Raw genomic sequence first — 18741 nt, forward strand, 5'->3', positions numbered from 1 at the left:
CTTCTAGGAACTCCTGACTATCATTCCCTTTCTGTCAGGATTTTTTCCCAAAAATGTTCAGTTTCTCCTTTTAATTCTCCAGACAGAAAAAGCATCATATTCTCAGAGCATCCCCCTATCTCATTTGTACATATATGTATGATTTGTATATAGACATATATGTATGTCCTATATAGATTCAAGTGTTAGCATACTTGGTCTTCAAGTGGTGGCACTGTTTTGGAAAATCATGGGTCTTTAACAAGTGGGGATAGCTGGAGGAAGTTAGTCATGGAGTCAGGCCTTATGAGTTATAGATCAACCCTAGTTCTTTTCTGAATGTTCTCTGCTTTCTTTTCCATCATGATGTGAACCAGCTGTATCACAAAGTTCCCATTAGCACAGACCAAGACACTTCAGCCACCGTGTCTTCTCTGCCATGATGGATATATCCTCTTAATCAGGAGCCAAGTTAAGTCTCCTCCCTTAAGTTGCTTCTCTCATATATTTGGTTGTAACAATAAGCTAACTGATGCAGTATATAAGTGTATGTATACATGACTTTAAGGTATCTGTGTGTCTGTGCATGTGTGTGTGTGTGTGTCTGTGTGTCTGTGTGTCTGTGTGTCTGTGTGCAATAAGTACATGTTCAAGAAAGTCTTGTATAGCTAGCTAAGTGCAGTGAAGTTGGATGAGTTGCTTCTCCTTTATTGTCACATCTAATGGCTCTTCAGGCAGATATTTTCTCCAAAAAGGTCCTAGCAATACTCCCAATAAAACCACCTGTCAGGAACGCAGTGTTTCTGGCATTCTCAGTATTTCTTTTCTAGTATATGAACTCTACCACAAGACTGCATTCCTTGTAGTAAAATTTAAAGTTAGATTATAAATTCAATTAAATATAAGATTGTCAGTGAGCTTTCTCTAGTCCTGCAACCTTTTAAACACCCAGCAGAAACATCAGCTGCCATCTTTCTAGTGTTCATCTGCCATGTGGAGAGTGGGTATCAATGCAGCAGTTGAGGGAAAGTGATGTGCTTGCAAAGTAGATTTCTAAGCTATAGAAACTTTTGTACAAATGAAATTTGAATCCCAGTGATAAAGACAGATAAAAGGAGAGCATTTCTTTCATGGAGCTGCAGAACTGAATACGCTTCTCTGACTTATGATGGAACCCAGTTAAAAAGCCAGGTTCTTACTAAAGACAGTCTTTCCATATTCAGGAACTGCCTGCAAGAGCTGTGCAGAGTGAACTTACATGAGTCTCTTCTCCTTTGCTGATGCATCAGAGATGGTTTTTCAGGCAAACTTCTGCAAACGGATCTGAGCAAGCTACCTCTTGGGATGAACTTGAAGGAAAGATATACACTTTTCATTGTATTCCTGAATTATATAAAGGCTATAACAAGTTTGTATTCCTTGTGTTAAAATTAAAAATTAAGGAGAGAAATGCAATAAACACTTGCTTACTACAGTTACAATTATTAAAGAAAAATGATGTTGAATTATGGTAGCTTATAGACCTGCAAGAGAGACAAATATCTTCCCTTTGTGTTCTAGTTAACTTTCTATGGCTGTGGTTAAACACCAAGACCAAAAGCAACCCAGTGAGAAAAGAATTTATTTGGCTTACCCTTTTACATCACACTCTATATCTGAGGAATGTCAGGGCAGGAGCTCAAGTCAGGAACCTGGAGGCAGGAACTGAAGCAAAATCCATGGAGGAGTGCTGCTTTTGGCTTGCTGACCATGGCTTGCTCAACCACCTTTCTTCCATAACCCAGGAACACTTTTCCTAGGTATAACATCACTCACAGTGTGGGTCCTCCCGCATCAATCATTAATGAAGAAATGTCTCCACAGACTTGCCTACAGGCCAATCTGATGGAAGTAATTACTTGGTTGATGTTCCCTCTTCTCAGATGATTCTAGCTTATGTCAAGTTGATGAAAAACTGAAGCGTACACCTTGAAAATGAGGGTGTCTGTACTAAGGGATATACAATATATTTAGGAGTTGTTTCTTGGAGAAGCAAAAATAAAATGATATTAGAACCAGGGACATGACATCCAGGTTGGATCTTTAAAGGGGATAGTAGTTATGAGGTATGAATCTTTTAAACAAAACATGTATTGTGTATATACTATATGTGGTAGAAGAAATCTTAGAAGTGGATGAATATGAATTTTAGAAGAATATCCATGTCTTCAATGTTGGGTCTGATCATTATTTCTTGATGCATGAGATAAAACTTTAGGTAGCATTGACTGTGTGGCAATAGTTATACCCTTTTTTAATTTAATAAATTAATTTACTATTTGATAGTTGTATTTCTTTATACAAAGTGCTTTGGCCATCTCACCCCTAATTATCCCCTCTGATCACCCTGGGGACGACTCTCATTGAACTTTCCTTCCTTCCATTAATCCCCTCTCCTGTGGTTAACTCAGTTTGGTCTTGATTTAGTTTTGACAAATAGCTGAGTTGAATTGGGGTTGCTCCCATGAGCATGAACAGGAGTTACTATTTACTGGGGCATGGGCACCCTAAAAGTGGCTCCACCAATGGAGAAAATGATTCTTCTTCCTCTGTAAGTATTAATTGCCAATAGCGCCTCAAGAAGGTCTTATTTAGGTAACCACGGGTTCTGTGATTTCATGAGTATAATAGCTGTGCCATCTCCAGAAAACACTTCCCAGCATCCCTCCCTATTCTGTGGTTCTTTCCACCCTCTCCTCCACAATGTTTCTAGAGCCCTGAATATGGTATAGATGCCCCATCTAGGTCTGGGTACTCAACAGTCACAAATTCTTATATAATAACTTTTAAATGTTATTTTCTATCTATATCATTATTTTGGAGTTCCATTCATGGCAGTGATACAAAGTTTTTTTTTTTTTTCAAAGTAAATGCTGCTAATACTATTTATTGTGTGACCCTGGGTAATGGACTTCATCTCTCTGAATGGCTATTTCTTCATTTATAATGTGGGAATGCTAAAAATACTCATGAAAAAGTGTTTTGCAGATCAAAACATACAAATGTGATTATCCCAATAGACTGAGAGCTCCATGCACTTTCCAGCTTCCAGGGACCCTGGCACGGGGTCTGTGCTGGCTAATTTTATGTCAGCTTGTCACACAGGCTGAGAGGAGGGAACTCCAGTTGTGAAAATTCTTCCATAAGACTGGGCTATCAGCAAGCCTATGGAGCAATTTTTTCTTTTTAATTTCTGATTGAGGGCCAGATCATTGTATGTGAGGTGGGCCACCTCTTAGCTGGTTGTCCTGACTTCTTTAAGAAGGTAAGATGAGCAAGCCATGGAGAGCAAAACAGTAAGCAGTACTCCTCCATGGCCTCTGTATTAGCTCCTATTTGGGTTCCTGTCCTGATTTCCTTTGATGATGTAGAAAAGTAAGCCAAATAAACCCTTTTCTCCCAAGTTGTTTTGGTCATGGTGTTTCATTATAGCAATAGAAACCTTGACTACAGTTCAGTCTGAGTTGATGAATGCCTGAAGGAGTAAGCATCAGGCAACGAGGCTACGGTCCTTGGGTAAACTGGTTTAGTTGAGGGAATGTGAATTAAAGTCATTACCCATGCTAACGTCCATTGACTGGTAGTGACTGATGAGTTCTTGCATCGGGAAGGAATCTGGAGCCATGATTAAGTGATTGATTAGCAATGTATCTCATGGATTCAGAAGTGGAGAGTGACAGTATGACCACACGTATTTTCCATTCATCATTCATTCATTCTTTCTCTCAGCAAACATTTATTAACTGTCGACTGCACATTGGGCATCGTTCCAGGCACCTGAGATTCCAGCAGCAGAGCAGCCTGAATGATTTCTCCTGACAGAATAGCCTATGTGACCCAATCTTCCCTAGCTCCCTGAAGAAGGGCAGCCTCTTGAAGTTTGCTTAATCCTGGCTGGGACTCAAAGAAGGACTGCCATTCATCTGAAATCACAGAGCAAATGCAGAGGCAGAGGCAGAACCAGACTTTCATTGTCTCTAAACTGAGCGGAGCTGTATGCTTCTGGGACTAGCAAACCTGTTCTGCTTTTTAATCCTCCTCGCTGCAGCCATCGCAGAACCACAGTCCCTACACTACTCCCCAGACCACTCTCATCCTCCCCACTCCCCGGGCCTCCTGCTTTCACACATGCTGTCCCTCTGAGGGCAGGAGACACCTTCTGTTCTCTGTCTGGAAGCAAGGAGGGAGGTGAATGGGGAGCAACTCTCCAGAGGCCTCTGGAGTTTGGAGAGATGTTTTAAAAAGGCAAGAGAAAAAAGAGGAGAGAGAAAAGGAGGGGGTAGGGACAGTAGGAGGCCCACTATTGGCAGTCAGGTAATTGGTTACTTTGAGTGGTCAGCTTCTTCAGTCTCCCTCCCTGGAGGAAGCTAAAAAGGATGGAATTGAGGAAGGTTCTCTCACAAATTAGTGAGACTGGACTTGAAACTTCCGTCACACCTGGGCTCAGAGCTGAGGGTTTGATCTTAGAAGCCCCACAAAGGAAGCGAAGTGGGAAAGGAGGAAGGCTTCAGGCAGGCTGCAGTTCCAGCCTCAGCAGTGCTCAGACAGACCCCTCACCCTCCAGAAGCCTATAGCTGAGAAGAGCTTCACAGATGACTTAGTTTAATCACATCACATTCGAGACAGAGACAGCCCAGAAAAGAAGAGGGGCTCAACTTTAACACCAAGCAGAGTGGGCACCAACTCAAGAAACCCAATTGTATATGACCATTTCACCCACCTGCTGGGTTTCATGAGACCTTTACCCAGAGGGCTTCCTGGTGTGCACAAACATTCCTAAATATCCCTGTACATTTTAGTCAGAACACATTACATACAGTGTCCTAAACTTCAGGTCTTACAGAGAAAATGGACAAACAGAATCCTCCCTACCTTCCAGAAGCTGCTGGGTCAAGACTTTTAGAAACAAATGGTACAGAAAGTACAGGTGCTGCTTTGGCTAGGGAGGACATCTTAAAGGAGGTAATATTTGAGTTTTGTGAGGCAAGGAGAAAATGGTAGAAGATGAACTAGGAAGAAGGCAAATTATTTAAGATTTTGTGGACCTTGAAGCCGAATTAGGATTTTATCTAAAGAGTAATTGAAGACTTTAAACAAGGAAGTAGCAAAAAGCAATTTGCTTCCTGGAAAAGATTACCCTGGCTAGTCTGTACAGCAGGGGTTGGCCAGCCTTCTCCATAAAGAACAATTAGTAAATATTTTCAGCTTCACAGGTCAGACACTCTCTGTGGCTACCAGACTGTGCCACCAAAGAGCAACAGTGGTTGCAAGCAGCCCAGAAACAAACGAGTGTGACTGTGTCCTAGCAATCTGTTTTTCTATGGTCAGGGGAATCACAGTCCCATGTCACTGTCATGTATCAGAACATGTTGTTTTTCTTATTTTTGATGAGTCAATCAGCTTACGGGTCATATGAAATCAAGCACAGCACTATATTTGGCCCATGAGTCATGGGCTACAAGGAACAAAAAGAAGAAAACATCAGAAGCTGGGGGGGGGTTGTTAGAAGGGACCACTGTCTGGACCTAGATGACAGTGGTGGAAACTAGGAGAAGGGGACTTTAAAAAGTGTCTTTACAAGTGAATTCTTCTAGAGGACTAGGTAATTAAAACAACATGAGGTAAGGGGAAGGATAGAAGGTAATTCATTAGCTTAGATAACTGATCTCTTGAGATGGGGAGCTACAGGTATAGTGAGTTTAGGAATCAAATCTAATAGCAGTGTATTCACCAACAGGAACGAAAAACACTGGGCCTTAAGGATCCTAAGTGAGATACAAGTTGCCCATTCACATAGAGATTTTAGGTAACTACTGAGATAACAGTACCATAGCTATGTCCCAAATATGCATGTCACATGTTTATATGAAATGCATATTCATCCTTCATCTAAAAGCTGAGTTAGCCATTTTATATTACCATTGCTACATGTAGCAATCCTACCAGGGAGGTGTAAGCATCCAGCGGGAAGATTTAAGCCTACTGGAAGGGAAGGAAGCAAGGCATCTTGGAAGAAGCAATACTGAGGTCAAGCCTAGGAGTTCCTCAGGGGACTCAGAGCTCAGGTGTGATCTAGGGGGAAAGGGAGTAGTGCTTCCACCCTGAGGTCAGGAATTCAGCCACGTGCACATCCTCAGTGAGACTAGGGCCTCAGATAAGGCACTGAACATCAAAAGGTCATTTGGAGTCATGCATGGGCCAGAGCATCTGAGAAATCCTCCAGAGACACACCCAAGTCAGCACCTTATGAAAATGCAGGTTCCCAAGCCTGTTGACCCACTTGCCCCAGAAATTCTTGCTTTGAGCCCCCGAGTTAGACTGTGTCACATACATACGAGATGCTAACTTCAGAAAAAAATGAGTTAAATAATCCTTTTTCCATGCGCAAATTTCAGGAGCCCAGGGGGCTGCTGCTGACTGAAAATCCTGAAAGGAGGAACCCAGGTAATTGAAACAAAGACAACACACAGGAATCCTCTCACCAGGACCCCTTAGTGGGAGTACTGTCCATACACAAAGGATCAGGAGATCCTGAACGCTGGTCACAGGATCAGTCCTACTGAACAGGTACTTTTCCTTTGACACCTGGCTCTCAGTTAGCCATCAAGTAAAGCAGACATCTTCTGTGCCTCTCCTTGCCATCCCACATCCTTCCTTCCTCCACCCACAGCCACCACTGAAATGATTCCCCCAAATGCAGCTATTACTGTGACTGGAAATCTCTTTACTGCTGATTCTGCTAATGGAAATGTTCCTTTCCTTTTCGGCTGCTTGCAAAGCCACTCGTGACTTCCCTGCGTGCCTGAGAGTAAGGCTCTGTCAGCCAGCCACCACCAGAAGGGAGAGGAATATCCCCCACCTGCTACGCCAACACTCACCAGCCTTAGACTCAGTGTCTCAGTGCTTCTCTGCCTAAACTGTCCTCAGACAACCCCAGAATTCCCTCTTGCCCCCACCTTCCCATAGCTGGCAGAGATCAATGGCCAGTTTCATGCTTTTGTGCCTTACTGAGAGAGGAAGAGGGAGGGAGAGGAGAGGCATAGGCAATGAATCCAGATATTGAAAGAGGAGGAGGGAATAAGTGGAGTCCACATCCATTATTTATTCATACCTCTACCCCCCACCCAAACAAAACAACAAAGAGTTCAGGTGTCAAAGAGGCACAGAACATGCTGGGCTAGGCTGGGCACTCAGGACCTCCATGAGGATCACAAGGCTCACTGTAAGTAAAAATTGTGCACAGTGCTGGGTCCTGACTAATGTTTAGCTTATGGAGAGTTCACCAAAGAAAAACAGTGCAGAAAACCACACACATCATTGCACTGTTCCATTCACCTTATTGATAAGCAATCAGAGGTTGACTTATAGAGATGGCATATGTAAGTCCTAACTCAGACATGAGTGCCTTGGAGAGTCTGTATCAGGTTTTGGATGCTCAAAGCTGGCACATGCTTCACTTCAGCTCACTTCCTCTCTATCAGAAAACCTTATCTAGTGTTCCTCTTGCACTGGTTCCTTATGGGGTCTAGAAGTGTGACAAGAAAGTACACCCAGTCAAATAGGAACTGGGTATCACAGATACCAGATGCCCTGGTCATTGCTAGAAAGAGAACATCAAACTTCTACACATTCCTGGAAGGACAAGGTCACAAGTCTTCTATAAGACTACACAGCGTGAAGGTGGGGAATCCCTAAGGCATGGGAGAAAGGAAGAGCAGGGAAGATGAGGGCAAAGGAAAGATTGGAAGAGAAAAGAAACAAGAGTGGGGAGGATGCACCCTAGAATGTACAGAAGAAATGGAATTTGCTTCCCAAGCAAGTTTATGGGTGACAGGAACATCCAGAGTATATGAACCAAGTCCCAGTGCTCATAGCAAGGCAGCACTAATGTGTGTGTGTGTGTGTGTGTGTGCGTGTGCGCATGCGCGCGTGCGCGCGCACGCACGCATGTTGGGGGGGTGCTGGAAAGATGCTGAGTCAGCCCCATGTAGCACAAAAACAAGGTGCTTGGCTCCCTTGTGCCTGTAAGACAGTCACACCCTAGTTCCTATATGAGAAATGGCTGAAACTTCTTGCTAATGAGAAGTGGCAAGAAGTAATATGGGGTGGACCAAGAAACCAACGTTGACAGTTCCCCTAATTCCGTGCAGCATGAAAGTCAGAGAAAATGCAGAACCAGAAGAACCAGGCAGAACTGGTTTGGGTTTGGACCAAGCTTAGCTTCATAATAGCTGTGCAATTTTGAGTATGTGTTTCAACTCCTTTAAGGTCTATTCTTGCTTGTGACACACACAAAACATTTGCCATTTAGCAATGTGCAGAACACATAGAAAAAGGCAGCAGGAGCAGGTGTTACATGGAGCATAATCGTCATCAGTATGTGGTCACTATTTCTAGGATAATGTTGGTTTCTTGACACCACTGGATTTTCCCTTCTCCCGTCCCTGGTTGCCTGATGGTTGCCTTTCCCTAAAGCAGAAGGATGACACAGCAGATTACCGAGTCAGTACATATAAGATCTGACGTCTGCCCCACCATTGATTTGCTAAGGACATCTTGACTTTCTATGTCTGACACTTGATAATTCCAGAACATGTTATCTTCCCAAATGTCCAATTTCTTTCTATTTGCCATAATACTCAGTTCTAATGCTTTACCTGGTTTCAAGACTCTTAAAGTAAGACCTTTCCACAAATCCAGCACTATTCCCACTAATCATGCTGTCTCTTAAGTATCATACACATAATGCAGATGAGGACACTGGAAACAATGGCAGAAATGGTTCTTGGAGCTCAGCAGAAAGAAGGCTCCATGTAAGAAGAGGTGCTGTCCAGTTTCATCTATAAGGGGAAAAGTGTGATTGAAATGCCTGTCCAGTTTTTTCAGGTATGGATTTGGGAATGGGATGTACCAAACATGAAGTTATCATTATCTATGATCTTCTGTACACTATGCCATGCCAAGACCAAAGTGAGTCACTGTAGTACAAAAGGAAAGAGGTCTGTTGGCTGCTTGGAGTTTGCACAGCAAAGTAGCACAAGGCAGACAAGGAAATACGTGCTATAAGCTCTGTTCTTGTTCTACTCCAAGCCATCATCCTGAGGTCCTTCTTTTTAGGGAGAAGTGTATAATGCTTTTGAAATGGAAGCCAGAGCTTGGCTTTCTTTTGCTCAAATCATGCACATCTCATGGCACAGGGAACCATATCTGAAATCCTGAAAGATTTCTGCAGGGCCATATGTGATTTGGTTGCTGCTTGCCAGCTTGCCCATTCCACTCCAACTCCATTCACCATCCTATGCTGTGCCTCAGATGACCAGGATGTGCTCCTGATTCAGGTATTTCTGGGACAGCTCTCTGCTTAGGATATTCCTTCTTAGATTTTCTTGGACAATAATTCATTTCTCCTAAGCCTTTGTTCCAATCTCACATTTTCAATAAACTCCTCTATCTACGGTATTTTATATTAAAACTAAGTCCGTCATCTCAGAACTCTGAATTCCCTATCCTTCTTTTATTTGTTTACTTTTATAGAACTTATCATCTTTCATATACTTCAGAATTTACTTATCATATTTTTTGTCCTTGAACAGTAACATGGGTACATACACATATGCACACATGCAGATGATGGAGAAAATTCCTGAATGTAGTAGACATTGTAATTGATGATCTTAAATGTCCCATGATACCAGAGCTGTCAGGCACATCATAGGTGCTTTATAGCTCTCCAGGGACTGATAAGTACCATGATGGTTTTTCTACTGATGGTGAGTGTTCATTGCTGGTGCAAAGAGTTCAGGATAGACTTCAGTGGTAAGTTGGCACTTGAACTCAGTCTTAGATGGTAAATAGGAATTTTCTAAGGGTAGGGAGTGAGGCACTTAGAGATTGGAGGAGAAAGCTCCTTGTTGGACAATCTGATATAATGCACTAGTTTAGGGAGCCTGAACTATGGTCTAAGAGCAAGAAGGAAATGCCAAGTGAAAATTTCCATTATGATATTTGTTTTGTTTTGTTTTGATAAAATCAAGTGGACAGGATAAACTGACTAGAAAAGGGACTTCTAGCAGAAAACAAGTGAGTTGACTACTGAAACTGTAGTGGCATAGAGAAGTGTTGCTGAGCCGCCCATCAGCTGCAGCAATACAATGGAGGGAGTTCTTCCCTCTCATGGCTAAAACCTTAAGTTTGTAGCATACGATGCCCTCCGATTTCAGCTTACAGATTTGGCCACATCTATATTCTAGCATGCCAGTGATGAAACTACAGCTCTATCAGTCTTGCACTTAACATTTCTGTGGACAATGCCCACCTCTTCCATTCTAAAGAGAAGTCCTTCTGGAGGCTGTTGTCCAAAAATACCTGCAGACAGTAGAAAAAGGCAGCTGGAAGCAGACAGCAAGTAGTAACAAACAGAGCAAGCCCTGCCAAGCACTGCTTGCTCTCTGACTCCTAGGGAAGGGAAAAACAGCTATAGTTAATCTTCTGTTGCCACTAGCTGGTCAGTAAGAGAACTAGGCAAAGTGTCAGCACAGGAAACCACGCATGCCTCTGATTCTACTCCACCCCAAGGTTAAACATGACCATTCCTTTTTTCTAGAGAAGAGCAGACTTTTCCTATCTACCCTCTAAGGAAAGGGTCCTCTCCTCCAGGACAAAAATACATCATCTGACAGGGCTCTTTTGGTGAGACTGAAGCCAACCAGCTGGATACTTGGGCAGGAAACGAATTCAATTTCCCTAAGGAGATTTTTTTCCCCCTTAAATTATTTATTTATTTATTTTTATGGTGGAGGAGAAAAGACTGGTATACTTTATGATGATCAACAACACTGCATGCATTGAGATGCATCAAAGCCAGTTCTTTATGTAAGAGGATCCCCAGGTTCAAGTGTGAATTGTGTGGGGGTGGGGGTGGGGGTGTGGAAGGGGGCTCTTTCCTTTGTCCAGCACTGGTGTTGCTGTATGATATGACATGGAAAGAGTGGATTCAATGCCTTCTGGCAGTTTGTAATCAAAGAAGACAATATGCTATCAGTTTCAGGACATCACCTAAGAGGTCACTGTCAGTTTCCAGCCCCCCTTCTCTCCGAACACATGTTCATGTCCTCTGACATCAGATAAAACCCAAGGTACAACAAACAAAGGGATGAGAAGCAAGCAGATTTATCTGCAAGCAGCCTGGTCACACCTCTTACCACAGTCAAGCTCTGGGTCACACGAAGCTAGCACAGGCCTGCTATCTCATTACTGTCAACAACACCCCAATACTCACACATGCAGCACCTCAGACACCAAATCTGGCTGACTTGGATTGAAGAGTAACGGGGCCTTCCCTACTTATGACTCCATTCCTTTCTCTCTATCATGGTGCTCTCTGAGAGCAAATGGCGCCTTTCTCTCTGCCTTGAGTCTTACATAGGTTTCATTAGATTTGAATGGGAAAGAAGTAGGGTGGGGAGTGACAGAAGGAAGAGGAAAGGGGAAAAACTTGCAGGTCAAGAGCTCACTTAACAAAGGCCTGCCTCGCTGCAGCCCAAGGCACTGTTTACAATTACCCCCATCCCTGCATGGACACCGAAATTTGACTGTTACCCAAATATACCCATTTAATGTCAACCAACCTGGTGACTGGTGGAGTACAAGCATTGCTTGAAACATTTTGAGATAGAGTCTCCCCCTTTCCATCTCAGAATCTCTCACAACTGAACAATGGAACCGATGTTAACAAATATTCTGGGAGGCAGAAATCTCCTTGGGAGACAGAGCTCCCTCATAACCGTTGTTCCTTCTTTCAAATGAAGGGTGTGGATCTTTAAAATCAAAGCAGAAACTCCAACAGATACATAGTCTCTAAGGCCCTGTGTCCCCTTTTCAAATACTTAACCGAAAGCTGCTAGTTTTTCGGTGAGCAGTGATCTCATCCTCTCTCAGAATGTTTGTACTATAACCTTGGGGTCAGCACAAAGGCTGCTGGACAGCTCCCCCAGCCTGTATCTACTTTCTATCTTAGCCTTTTGAATGTTCTTTAAAAAAGACTCCCCACAAACGCACAGATTCCTCATTGTACACTGGTGACATTTGAAGGAGACCTCTTCAGCCCTCTGCAGACTGTTCTCTGATTAAATTCTCTGCTCTCACCCATCCTCAGTTAGGGGCCTAGTCCCTTACCCAACCTTTGAGTATCAATTTCTATGAAGACTTCAAGAAACTCTCACTGAACTGACCATTGGACAGATCACATTGGCATTTCATATTATATGTTTTTTTCTCCACCCAAGCTGGTCACTTCCTTGTGTAGAGCATCCTTTCAAGGATTGACCATCAGGATTTGGCAAGACTTACTCATGAGGGTGCATTTAAAGACAGTGAAAGATTGTTCTTTTTTTACATCCCTACTGACTATACATTACATTGCTCTCCTGTCAGGTTTACACAGCAAATCAAATGACTCAGAAATGTTGACAATGGTGATTACTCAGTATTAGCCCTTTTTTTCTCCTTTGGTTGAATCAGGGCAGGTGGTAAACAGTCTGGCCACACAAATATCATGAACTGAACAAAAGGATTACATCTCCCTATCCATGGGCATGGAAGTTAAATCCAGCAGCAGATCGAAGGGCTGCCAGAGGGTGGACAAGGACCGTGTGACATGCAGATTCACCTCAGAAGCCCTGCACTAGCACTTACTCCTATTTAAACCCGTTCTTTTCAATCTATCCCTACCAACACCCCCATGTTACCAGCAAAGGCAAACAGAAGTGAGAAGCACAAGGAGCTAGTCAAAGTGACAGAGTAGGTCAGGGCACTTCAAGTTCATAGAAGCTTTTACACTAAAGGATTATTTTAGGGCTCATCTACCCACTCATATTATAGCACAAAGAACTGAATCTCTGGAGGGATAAGTGACCTGTTCAAGGTCACAGGGAGCCTTGTCAGAGATTACTAGAACCTAACACTAAGTAAGCTCCCCTGCTACATTTTAGCACCCAGATTGTCTTCAAATTTCCTTTTACAATCCTCAGTGCACACTTGCTCAAGTCTATTTTTTTCTGGTATAGAAACTGTCCCTAAATTTCCTCAAGTCTATAGAGATGCCTTTCTTCCCTGACGTCGCATCATAACACTCATCAGCCATGCTAGACAGCCCTGAATCCTAGCACTTGATCATTTAATTCAAACATCACTTTCAAACCCTCCTACTCAGCTCACTGACATAGTGGAGATTCCCACTAAAATGGTTTCTTTTCTTGTTGATGCATAGAATGTCTCTCTACCTAGGACCTGTCCTGTATACATAGTATGCTTCCTTCAGAATACCAGCTTGACAACTGCCAAGACTATAAGCAGCCAATAGATTAGGATCCTGGTTCCAATTCTACCACTTACTTACAGTGTAAATTTGTACTGGAATATCCAAGAATGCTTCCTCATCTATTAAATGGGAATAACAGTAGTTCATACTCCATATTATTTTGCACAAACTAATAATACATGGCAAGCGTAAAACTCTCAGCATGACATTAAAGATTCAATAACTACTTGCTATTCCTTGATCACTCTTAGGGAAAATTTACTTTATCAATGCCATTGACATAATCAAATGCAAAGTGAGAGACCCAAGCATGAAAACTCAGGGTATCTTTCACATCTAAATATGAACTCCCATCTAGCAGGTTTGATTTCATGAGAGAATGTAGAGCTACAAAAAGGAATGGATCCAAAGGGGAAAAAAATTTCAGGAATTACCAATAATTCCATTAAAAGACAGAATGGAATGAGGGAAGATGACTCTAATGAATGAGGATGCTAGACAGTATATGCAGAGAGGTACCTTAAGGGCCCCAACTAGGTTTTTGAATTTTTGCAACATTTAATGCAGTCAACATCTCTAAGCCCAGGACCCAAGTCATGGCAGGGAGGGCTTTGCCAAGCACCAAACACCATCATACCCTAGTGGTGGCTCCACACTCCCCACTAGTGGCAGGATTTGAGCCTCAATTTTATACACACAGCTATGACCCCTCCCTAAAAGAACAAGTTGTGATGAAAATCTAGCCTAAATGGCCAGAAGCAAATACTAGAGAGAGAGCGTAAATAAAGGTCCAGAGGTGCAATGGAGCTGCCTTAGGACATTGGGAAAGAAGTCACTATAAATAATTCACACTGCCCGCCCCCTCCTGGTGCTGCCACCAGCCCTCATCGCCAGCCAGCCTGGCCCTCTAAGAGCTCATTGTGCACTCCGTGTTTACACGCAAACAGTCGAAGACCAACACAAATAAAAAGCCCACGTCTCCCTACACAGCTCCTGCTATACCCTGCCATCTGCTGAGTACCTCGCTAGCCAAATCCCTGTCGGGAGCTCTTGAGCTGCCAATGCAGGACTCTGGGGTGGGGAGGGGGTGGAGCTGGGAACCCAATTCCCAATGTGGGCCCAAAAAGCTTAGTGCAGCCCAAGAGGCAAGTATCTGGCCATTCCAGGGGGCAGAAGGTCGCAGTCACCAGTTCCTGCCTGTGTATCAATAAAAGGCTCCAAATGGAGTGTACCAGGGACTCTCAAGCTTATTCTGAGGGGCTCAAGACTTCTGGCTCAGGGTTTTGCTTGACTCTTACTGAGGTACCCATCCTCCTGAAAGCCAGAGTTAAAAATGGCAAGGACTGCTAGCTCCAGGAATTTTGAGGCAATTCTATAGCTAGCTGGACTTGATTCCCACATCTTTGATGAACTGGAATGCTCTGGAGTTCTGCCTGCCAACTCAGGCACTACTCGGGGGCCAAGGCCAGCATTCTTTTCTCCCTGTCGCCCTCACTTGGATGGCCATGCAGGAGAACCTCCATTCCGGGCATCTCACGCTATCCGCTATCCGGTGGAGAGGTTTGTCAGGATGGAGGAAAAGGGGCGTGATTGTAAGTGGTAAGGATAGCTTTTGTGTATTTGGAGAAAACACACCTACACACCAAGCAACAGAAGCTAATACTGAGCCTGAGAGTGCTCAGTGCCCTCAAGAACTCCACCTAGACCCTTATGCACCCCCTTCCTTGGATGTGAGCAGCCTATGGGTGCACATGGGAAAGGCTACTGCGAGTTTGTATGTGTGTCTATGAGTGCTTATGATGCATGGCGGGGGAGAGACAGAGAGACAGAGACAGAGACACAGAGACAGAGAGACAGAGAGATTGTGCGTGTGTGCTTGTGTGTCACATGTCATTCCAGATGCACTGCCATGGGAAGTCCCCTGGGAACCTGCCTGTTTTGCCCCCGCTCCAGAAAACTCCATATACTCAAGTGACAGCTACTCACAACAGCACAGGGCCTCCAAACCTGGTGGCCAGACTAGTTGCTGGCTCAAACGCGTAAAAGGGAGCCAAAATGGAAAGGAGAGGAGGGAGGGTATTGCAAAATACATTTGAAAACATCAGGGCTCCCAGGGGAGTGAAGTCTATCTAGTCCATTACTCTATAGATCTTCTCCGGAAAGCATAGAGTTAACCCCGGAGGTTCTGGAAGGGCTCCTAAGAATGCCAACCACGAAAGCCCGCCACTTCACGACACTGGAACCAGTTCTAGATCCCCAGAAAACAGGGGTCTTGCAGAAGCTTCTCCATGCGAGCCTTTGGCACCTCTCCCGCACTGTGGTTGGCCTGACTCCGACAACCAATCGGGCCCCGCGCCCCCAAGAGGGGAGGAGAGAGCGAGCGAGGAGTGAGCGCGGGAGAGCTAAGGGGAACAACATTTTTGTAAACGCTCTCTGAGATAATTAAGCTATCAATTACCCGGGTGGGAAATCAGCCGCGCTTCCCACAGCTCCACGGAAGGGCCGACTCCTCCGGGATTCGCGCCGGGAATCAGCAGGCGGCAAGCTGCTGGCGAACTTTCTGATTAACTTTTCTATTTGAGGCCCCCTACCCCCACCAGTTTCTTCTTCTCCTGTCCATTTCCTTGCTTTTCTTATTATTAGCCCAGTAAGTGAACAGCAAGGACAAGCCTGCTCGCGACCAGGAGGAATGGAGAAGGGAGAAGGTGATACGGATAACGCTGCTGGAGAGAGAACACCAAAGTGGAGAGCTTGGGCGCAGAAACCCAGTGCCTCAAACGTTACTCAGTCGATTCTAGCCCGATTTCACAGAAGACCAAAACCGAAGCTCAGAGGGGAAGCGACTTAGCCAAGGTCACCAAGCCCATACGGAAGCAGAGCGTTTGCGGACTGGAGCTTTCCTTGTACGCGTAGCTACTCTGCTATAATCCTGAGAAAACCCGTCTGGAAAGGCAGAATCTACAACTCCGAGACCAGAGAGAGGGGGGCAGAGAAGTGGAGCTGTCCAGAGGAGCAGTGCGCAGCTTGACCATGAACTGGCTTTAGAACAAGGGGCTTCCTTGCCCAGTTCCTAGTCAAAACACACTGACAGACCTGGGGTCTCCTAAGTCCGGGGTGCAAGGGGTGGAGCTCAGAGAATGGATTGCAAAGCGGAGGGCCAGGTCCCCACTGCGGGATCCTTGGCACGCCCCCGGGCTCCCAGAGCGCTCACTCCAGGACCTCCTGCCCCACACTCCTTTCCAACCACCTGTGCGCCCTGCGGGCCCCTCGGCTGCCCTTTGACAACCTAGATGGGGCAGCCTGGAGCGGGGATCCCCAGGGCGCCCCCACCCGTCTGGCATCACTTAGGGGTTCTGGGTTCCTTGGGACTCCGCGTGTGTTGCGCCTACCCTTACCCAGGGTGAAGAAGGGCAGCTCGGTGTTGTCCAGGTCATCTTGCACGGCGATGCGTCCGGGGAGCTCGTTACGCACAAAGAGCAGGAGACGAGACTCCGCGGCTGTGCCGGCTGAGCCCGCGGAGCCGGGGGACGCGGCAGCCGCGGCAGCGGCGGCTCCGGCCCCGGCCCCGGCTCCGGTCCCGGCCGCGGCCCCGGCGCGGGCACCGCTCCAGCCAATGTCGCTTTCCCGCAGGGCGGGCAGCGTGGACACCGTGACGGTCTTCAGCCGGCAGGGGCTGTCGGGCTCCCGCGAGGCGGCGGCGGCGGCGGTGGCGCCGGCCAGCAGCGGCGGCGGCGGCAGCAGAAGCAGAAACAGCAATAGCAGCGGCGGCGGCGGTGGCGGCGGCGGCCCCGGGTGGAAGCCGAGCCTCGGCCGCCCCCGAAGCCCCAAGCTGGGGCCGGGGCTCCGCCGGGCTCCGGCGGAGGCCATGGCGGGAGGGGCTGCGGTGCTGCGGGCGGCGGCGGCGGCGGTGGTGAAGAAGGAAGAAGGAGCAGCGGTGGAGACGGCGGACACTGAAGCGAACCAGGACGCCTGAGCTAAGGAGCCTAGAGAGCCACTAGCCAGCAGCCCCCAGCTCTGGGCTCCGCCTCCCGATCGGCCCTGGACCGCCCCCCCGCGCCGCCTCCCCGCGCCCCGCCGCCGGCCCCCCCTTCACCTGCTCCCCTGGCGGACCCCGAGCGTTTTTGAGGCTCCGCCCGGCCTCATGCGGGTCCCAGTAGCTCCCTCCCTTTTCCCAGGATCCCCCCTATGCCTCCTGCACAGGGTTCTTCAGCTCCAACACCCCTCTCTAAAATTCTTAACACTTAAGGGCCCTCTTGCGTCTCCTCCAATGCCTCCTAGGTCAACTCAAGTCTTCCTTGGCTCAAACCCCAGGCTGCAACTGGGGTGCACCTTAACCTAGCCTTGACCAGGGCCCTGCCTTCCTGGAGTTTGAGTGCGCCCCTGGATAGCCAAGGTAACTTTCTCTTCCCCACCCCAGTCTCAAAAACAAGTCTCTTCAACCTTCTACCCAGTTGTAGCGTCTGAAATAAGTTCCGGTGGGCATCAGAAGCCCCTCCCCAACCACTTGTCTCCAATCTCACTACCAGGACACCACCTAACTCCTCCATCCAGGTCTGGGTTATTGCATTAAATGTTAGTGAACACATAAGCTTTGAACTTCATTCTCCAATACCCTCTCCACCAGCTGACTCCAGCTAGGCAGCTCTGGCACCTAGCTGCCTCCATGCCAGGCAGCCCACTCAGGCACTTTTACTTTGGATCCCTGCTCTAAGCTTGGAGCAGCTCTACTTGGCTGCTTCTTCTCTCAGTGAGAAATTCCTGAAAAGGGTGCTAGGTAGAGACCTATCCAGGCTCCCTAAGCTTCTGGGTCCTTTCCCAGTTCCCGTAGGAAAGGGCTGTTCAATCACCAACTTTGCTCATGCTCTCTCTCTCTCTCTCTCTCTCTCTCTCTCTCTCTCTCTCTCTCTCTCTCTCTCTCTCTCTCTCTCTCTCTCTCTCTCTCCTTTTCCCTGGAGATTCAAGTTTAATTATAAATCTGGGTCTTCGAATATCACACCCAGTGGCCTTAGGCTGATTCCAGTTTCTAACCTAGATACTTCAGACCTGCCCCCAAAGGGAGACATCCCCTCTTCAAGAGTTGAGTCTGTCCTCTCTCCTTTGACTGCTCAGGCTTTTCTTCATCTTTTTGCCTCTTTCTGTTCTCTTTCATCTCTGCACCCATTTCCTCCTTCCCTGCGTTGACTTTAATCTTATAAATGCTTCCTCCCTATAATTTATGAGCCATTTCCCTCCTCTGTCTAGCTTGGCCACCTGTACTTTCTGCAGTCTTAGCATCGGAGGGCTTTTTTTTCCCCCCTAACTTTTCCCTTTCTGACTCTTCCCTGTTAGCTTTCATGTGGATTGCTCTTTCCATCTCCCTTCACTATTTTTAAAATCTGTTTCTAAGCCTTTGGATAAAGGCAGAT

The 18741-nt window shown here is 46.1% G+C and overlaps 1 protein-coding gene across 3 annotated transcripts in view; it reads right to left on the reverse strand.

Annotated features, from left to right (window-relative positions):
- Positions 1–17361, reverse strand: part of Astn2 (astrotactin 2) — a 948854-nt gene extending 931493 nt beyond the window's left edge. For all 3 annotated transcript variants that reach the window (XM_028887868.1, XM_028887866.1, XM_028887865.1), the window contains exon 1: positions 16732–17361. In XM_028887868.1, coding sequence (XP_028743701.1) covers positions 16732–17203 — 472 coding nt within the window. In that variant the 5' untranslated portion in view covers positions 17204–17361. The remainder of the gene's footprint in view (positions 1–16731) is intronic.
- Between the last annotated feature and the right edge of the window lie 1380 nt (positions 17362–18741).

The sequence above is a fragment of the Peromyscus leucopus genome, chromosome 2, assembly GCF_004664715.2.
Source record: "Peromyscus leucopus breed LL Stock chromosome 2, UCI_PerLeu_2.1, whole genome shotgun sequence".
Taxonomy (NCBI): domain Eukaryota; kingdom Metazoa; phylum Chordata; class Mammalia; order Rodentia; family Cricetidae; genus Peromyscus; species Peromyscus leucopus.